Here is a 6,209-nt window from a genome sequence, read left to right as displayed (position 1 = left end):
GATGCTTGCTCATTGACTCCATGTATTTACTTAGGTTTCATGCTGATCTTCTGTGATTAAAGCCATTCTTCAAATCCGGGTCAATATAAGTGATTAGATTTTATTTTCATTAGGTAAATCATATTTTACTAGTGCCTTTCCAATACTCCATTTAAGCCACTTGAGCTCAGATATCTTTGGCCACATATTCACGAAATCCCGTGGGTCAGTTCTACAAGTGACTAATCTTACTCATTATTTGTGCTCTCTGGCTATCTGTCCTGTGAGTTAATAACACTTATTATATCTGTGGCTCCATTTTCTTGACTGTAATACTGAAAAATCCAGAAAAGAGCTCCCTTAACATATTTTATCTATGATGATTATTCTGAGTGCATTCCCCCACTGGTGTCCTGTGATTGAGGATACAATATAAAGGGGTCACGAGGGTGGGGAGCGGGAGGGACAAAAGAGGAGCTGATACCAAGGGCTCAAAGAGAAAGAAAATGTTTTGAAAATGATGATGGCAACACATGTACAAACATGTTTGATACAACTGATGGATGGAATGTTATAAGAGCTGTGAGAGTCCCCAACAAAATGATTTATAAAAACAAAACAAAACAACTCTCCTTGCAGAATGATCATTTCCTCTTCGTAAACCTCTTCTTTCTCTGCCTTCTTCTTCGTCATTATCATTACAATTTTCGCTGTCAGAAGTTACTACCACCGAGTAGAAGAGGATTGGGTAGAGTCTGTGCTGTTCTCTTGTCTTAGTGCTTCGCCGTTTAAGGCAGACAGCAGGGAGGTCCCTGATGTCTGCAACGATACAAACGCTTACAAAACAAAAGTCACAAAACAAAAAGCTAGGAGAAAATCTTTCCGACCTAGGGTGCAGGATGACTTTAGATATGGCATAAAGGAGTAAAGGACAGAAGAAAAGGTAGACAAATCGGACTTCATCAGAATGTCAAACAGGGCGCGTCCAAGGAGAATGGAAGAAAAGGGAGTAGGAAGGAGCGCCCGAGTGTGGTGATGTTGATCCTCCACCAAGCAGCTCCATGGAAACCAGGTGTATTTTGGTGTAGCTCTAGCTCTCATATTTAGTTCTATGACTAATTTTTGTATGTGGTATAAGGTGAAGGTCAAACCTCATCCTTTTGCATGTGGAGAGCTAATGATATTAACGCCATTCATTGAAAGACTATCCCTTATCCAATTGAATTATCTGGGCATCTTGCTTTCTTTTAGAAAAAAAGAAACAAATTGTTGAGGAAGAAGCACTCATTAAAATAGAAAAGCAGTTATGTTTATGATATGAAGATGTTGGCTAATGATTCTGGAAACCCCTTGGTTATCATGGCCTCAGTGTAGCATAAAAATTACAACAAGGATTGTGGCATCAACTTGACCAAGTTTGGTGTTCAGCTGTAGCACATGATAGTTATGTGAACTTGACTCTTAGACTTTGTTGGCTTAATTCGTTTAATAGGGATAATAATATCTCATTCCTAGTTCTCAATCCTCATTCAGCCATATATATTTGATGTACACTTTCTTCCCCCAGCTAATACGAAGAGCTTCCAGCAAAACTGGACCACAGGCCAATGTCTTACACACCACAGTTTTTCTTCCAGTGTACACACCCATTTCTCGCCCTGCATTCTTCTCCCTGCTCATCTCAACCTTCTCAATCCAACTATTTATTTGGTCTTTTGGATCTTCCTAACTCACTGTGAGAGTTAAAATGCAGAGAATGAAAATAACCATACAAAAGGGTGTCTGAATTTCAACTGGTAATAATTCAAACTCCAAACACCTTCAAGATCCAAAAGAATAAATTCTACAAATACCGGAATTTCACTTGACTAGCTGCTTGTAGAAACTCTGGTGGTGTAGTGGGTTGTGTGTTGGGCTGTTACCGCAAGGTCAGCAGTGTGAAACTTCTATCTGCTCCTCGAGAGAAAGATGAGGCTTTCTACTCCCATAAATATTTACAACCTCAGGAACTTACAGAGGCAGTTAGTTCTACTGTGCCCTGTAGATGGCAGTGGGTTTGTGTGTTTGGGGCAGCTACTGGAAGAAGGTTATTTGGGAAGAAGTCTGTTCAGTGTACATATGATCTCTAAAGACCTTTCCCAAATTTGATATTTCATGATCCCAAGTTATCCTATTACCTGAGCAGCCACCTCTCCTCATGTATTTGGCTGGCGAGACTACTCTTATTGTTGGATTATTGAAAAATAGATATCCCAGAAAGGAGGATATTTCTGTCTTCATTGACTTTTGTCCCTAATTCTTGTACTTCAATGCCTTCAATGCAAAGTACTGTGAAAATGGGTGTAACGATTGCAGAAGATTCTTCCAGAAGTCTTTTTTTTAAATCATTTTATTGGGGGCTCTTATAACATTCCATACATCAATTGTATCAAACATAGTTGTTCATATGTTGCCATCATCATTTTCTAAACATTTACACAATGCAAAGTAGGACATGGTGAGTGGGCAGAGAAAAAAATCCAAATTTGCTTTCTACCTTTTCTGATCAGTAACCATAGTTTACATTTACTGATGAGAAACAGATAGGAGGCGTATTAGAAACCAGTGACCTGGGACCAGTTTGGGGACCTCTGTCATCATCTACCTCTGCACTTTGGCCTCCGCAGAAGACACACACGTAAGGAAAAGATGACTGAGTTATGTGGGACTTAGCCAAGAGAGGTCCAGCTCCATCTTGGGAGTTCTCTCTGCTTGTTCACCATGCAGTGGGGCTTTCAATTTGGGCATCATTTATAGAAGGGATGGAAAACTATAAAGCTTGGATTTTTCTGGCCCAGGGAAAAATGACATTCACAATGTTGGAGGGCTGGGACTGGCACTCTGTGAGCCTCTTGGAGTGAGCTCTTTCTTCATTACAGCAGTCATTCAATAAGCATTTTCCTGAAAAGGCTTTCATTTGCTTCTTGAGCATCTCTTTCTTCACCCACATACATTCATTTTCTTCTGATGGTACAACGACTTTCTCTGTTTTTCAAATTTCTCTTGTTTTAATAACCACATCTAAGTCATTCTATTGGAGTACTTAATTACCAGGATGGGATTGCATGTGTTGTATTACATTTTGATGGTCATCTGCATCAAAGTTTTCCATGGCACGTTGAGAGTTGGGGCAGTTAAGTAAAAATACTGTGTCCAGCCAAGTTGTCTGCAGAAACAAATTCAGCGATGCTCATATACGTATGAGAGAGAGCGTTATACCAGCAAGCGATCTTTTATGAAAAGAAGGCGCTCAAGTCCGAAAGTGCAATGCTGGTCTACAAGTCCACCTTCAGACTCATGCGGCTGCATGCCAGAGACGCAGCCTGGTAGTTCAGCAAGCAGGAAGATCACAGGCCGTGGGTGCAGAGCCATGTGGGGGCAAGGTCAGTGGGAACATGGCAGGGTCAGGCAGCCCACATGGAGTCCCAGGGAGGAGGAAGGGAAGTGGCAGAGAGAGCGGCGGTGTCCAGCGTCTTTCACTCTCATAGGGAAGGCCACAGCCCCGGAGGAGGTGTCATCAAGTGACCACATGATTGACAGGTTTGACTCCACCTCTAGGAGTGTCCGGTTGACATACAATCACCAAAGTACCACAAATACATAGTTAATAGTCTTGTGTTGACTGCATAACATGGTAAGAAGTGCTAGAAATACTGAATTTCTATTGTGCCAAGGGCTGTAAGTGCCCCCAATAAGATGATTTAGAAATTAAAAAAATTAAAATACTGAGTTTCACATAAGGGATTTTACTTGTGAAGATGTTATTTTATTTTACTTTTTGTGCAATTACAGTATGTTTTTGGATTTAATGGAGGGAACCTATGAATTGAACAAACGGAAAGGTTGCTGCTGGTTAGGCTTTGGGAGTTTGGGCATGAACTCTGAAACACTTACATGCTCACTCTTTAATATGTGAAATCTGGGTGATTTAGCACACAATCTTATCTCTGCACTTGTTCTTAATGGGAAATCATTGAAATACTACTCTGTAATAGGTTTACTACAAGGGATGGGACTATTGTTATTATGACTATTAGTGCCTTATTGATCAACCCCCCCTCCAGGAGTGTCTAACTTATCATTATTAATAATAATTACCTCAAAGGCTTCAGTCAGAGCAACTCTTTCTTGATGATGGGCAGTACACATGCTATTATTCAATGACGAAATAATGCACACACTTAAAGCTCATCTCCAGCTTAATTGGGGAGTTCCGTTAGAAATCTGACAAAAGTGAATGACCTTGTGCTTCCTCAAAAGAGAGATGGAGACATCCCAACGCCAAAGAAGAAACGCCAAGCGGGGGAGAAGATTATGTACACCTTGGTCTCAGTTCCCCATGGCAATGACATTGCGTCTCTTTTTGAACTGGATGCCACAACTCTTCAGAGAGCTGACTGCCTGGTGCCAAGGTAAAAGAAACGTTGCATCTAGAAGATGATACTTTCAGAATAATTTTATCAGTAGCTGAGGAATGAGTACCAAATGTTAATATCATTTTGGGGCATATAAAGAACAAGTATAAATGAAGAAGAAGCATGAAAACCAAGCTTCTTATGTGAATGGATTACCAGCGCTTCCCCCACCTTCTTTCTTAGAAATAATTAAAATGTTCAGAACTAAAGAAATTCTGAAAAATGCATAATACTCATTTATTCTTATTACTTTTGGGGCATTTGGTTTCTAAATTGAAAGATAATTTGAAAGGCTTTCTATGATCACTTCTAATTCATTTGCATTGTGTGAAATACTCAAATTCATTAATTGCTCTACCCATTCCTTCATTTAGTCAGTCCACAGAGATCTATGGATTACATCACAGACATTGCTTTAGTCACTGGGAAGAGAACAGTGAAAGACTGGTTATATCCTTGTCTTCATGGGCCTCTCAAGGGAGAGATAGTCCATAAATAATAAACTAAGAAACATGAACTTATATAGTCGGACATTGAAAGCGTTTTTTAAAAGTAATGCAGGTCATGGAAAGTTCTGTTAGGAAAGAGTGTGTCTAGAAATGTCCTCATGGAGTCCAGACATTGAGAAAAATCTGAATGAATTGAGAAATCATGTCTTCTTCAGTGGGAAATTATTTCAAGCAACGGTGATAGGAAATGCAAAAATCCTAAAATTCACCACATGTGTTTCAGGGCCAGCAGAGAGGTCAGTTGGTTTGGTGGTCAGGGATTGGGGGAAGAGAATTGATCATAAGGATTTAAAGTAAGAGACTATATCTCACTCAGTTTCTTGAATTTTGACTATTATAAGTAAACTCTTCTGCCTAAATATGTCTACTTTCCTACAGTAGGACAAGGATACACTGTCCAGATGCGTTGAGGGACCATGTCTATATTAGGAGGTCTAGTGGCCTGGTTCTAGCTAGGCCATCATAGGACCTTACTGAACTTGACCTTAGGCAGATGGCTATGGTGAGGCTGAAGGAAACTACGTCCACGCAGACGTTGTCCTGTGGGCTCCTTTCAAGGAGGGGGAAGAGTTGCTGAGGAAGTGTCTAACTGTTTGAACTCCCCTGGTGTCTCTTGGCCATTCACATTCATGAAAAATGGGGCCAAGTGTTGACCTTATTCCAGGAAGGTGTACTCGTCCTCCTTCCACCAGTGTACACCCGCGAGGAGTTCCGCTCTAGGCAGACTCAGCTGTGTGCCATTCTCTCCCTAGCACCGGGATCTTGATGCATCCTTACTCTGACTCGATCTGGCAGATTTAACTGAGCAAAAAGGGAGCTCTTCTAGGATTACAACCAAGGGAGTTTGCTTAAGGAAATTATATATATAAAAAAAGATCTCACTGTAAAGTGCGTACACAAGGCCCCTGAAACTAGATTTGTATGGAGGTGCTAATCTATTACTGGCCTGAACAATTGAAGCACTTTTCAGTGGAATATAGAATTTTATATTAACGGATTAATTTTTTGTTAATCTGTATTCAGGCTAATTTTAAGTAATAACAGCTATTCTTAAAACTCTCAAACACTTTTTATATGTGTTCGTTCCTGTGCCAAGTTATCAATGAGCATGATCTTATTTAATCCAGGCAGCACCTCATTTAACAGACCAGGAAATGCTGCTCACTTTAGTTGTAAATTAGAATTACTTAGGTGGCTTTGAAAACTCGTATTTTGAAGGCTGCACTGTGACCAATAAAACATCCGGGGTGGGATGCAGGCTTTACTT

General features: G+C 40.3%; 1 protein-coding gene across 1 annotated transcript in view; it reads left to right on the top strand.

Moving 5' to 3' along the window:
• ITPR2 (inositol 1,4,5-trisphosphate receptor type 2) overlaps positions 1-6,209 on the top strand; it is a 296,427-nt gene that overhangs the window by 179,619 nt on the left and 110,599 nt on the right. The window contains exon 11 of the mRNA XM_013003968.2: positions 4,279-4,430. Coding sequence (XP_012859422.2) covers positions 4,279-4,430 — 152 coding nt within the window. The remainder of the gene's footprint in view (positions 1-4,278; positions 4,431-6,209) is intronic.

This window comes from Echinops telfairi, unplaced genomic scaffold (assembly GCF_000313985.2).
Source record: "Echinops telfairi isolate 266 unplaced genomic scaffold, ASM31398v2 ScPeMD7_21;HRSCAF=78, whole genome shotgun sequence".
Lineage (NCBI taxonomy): Eukaryota > Metazoa > Chordata > Mammalia > Afrosoricida > Tenrecidae > Echinops > Echinops telfairi.
This window is presented reverse-complemented; position numbering and strand designations above follow the sequence as displayed.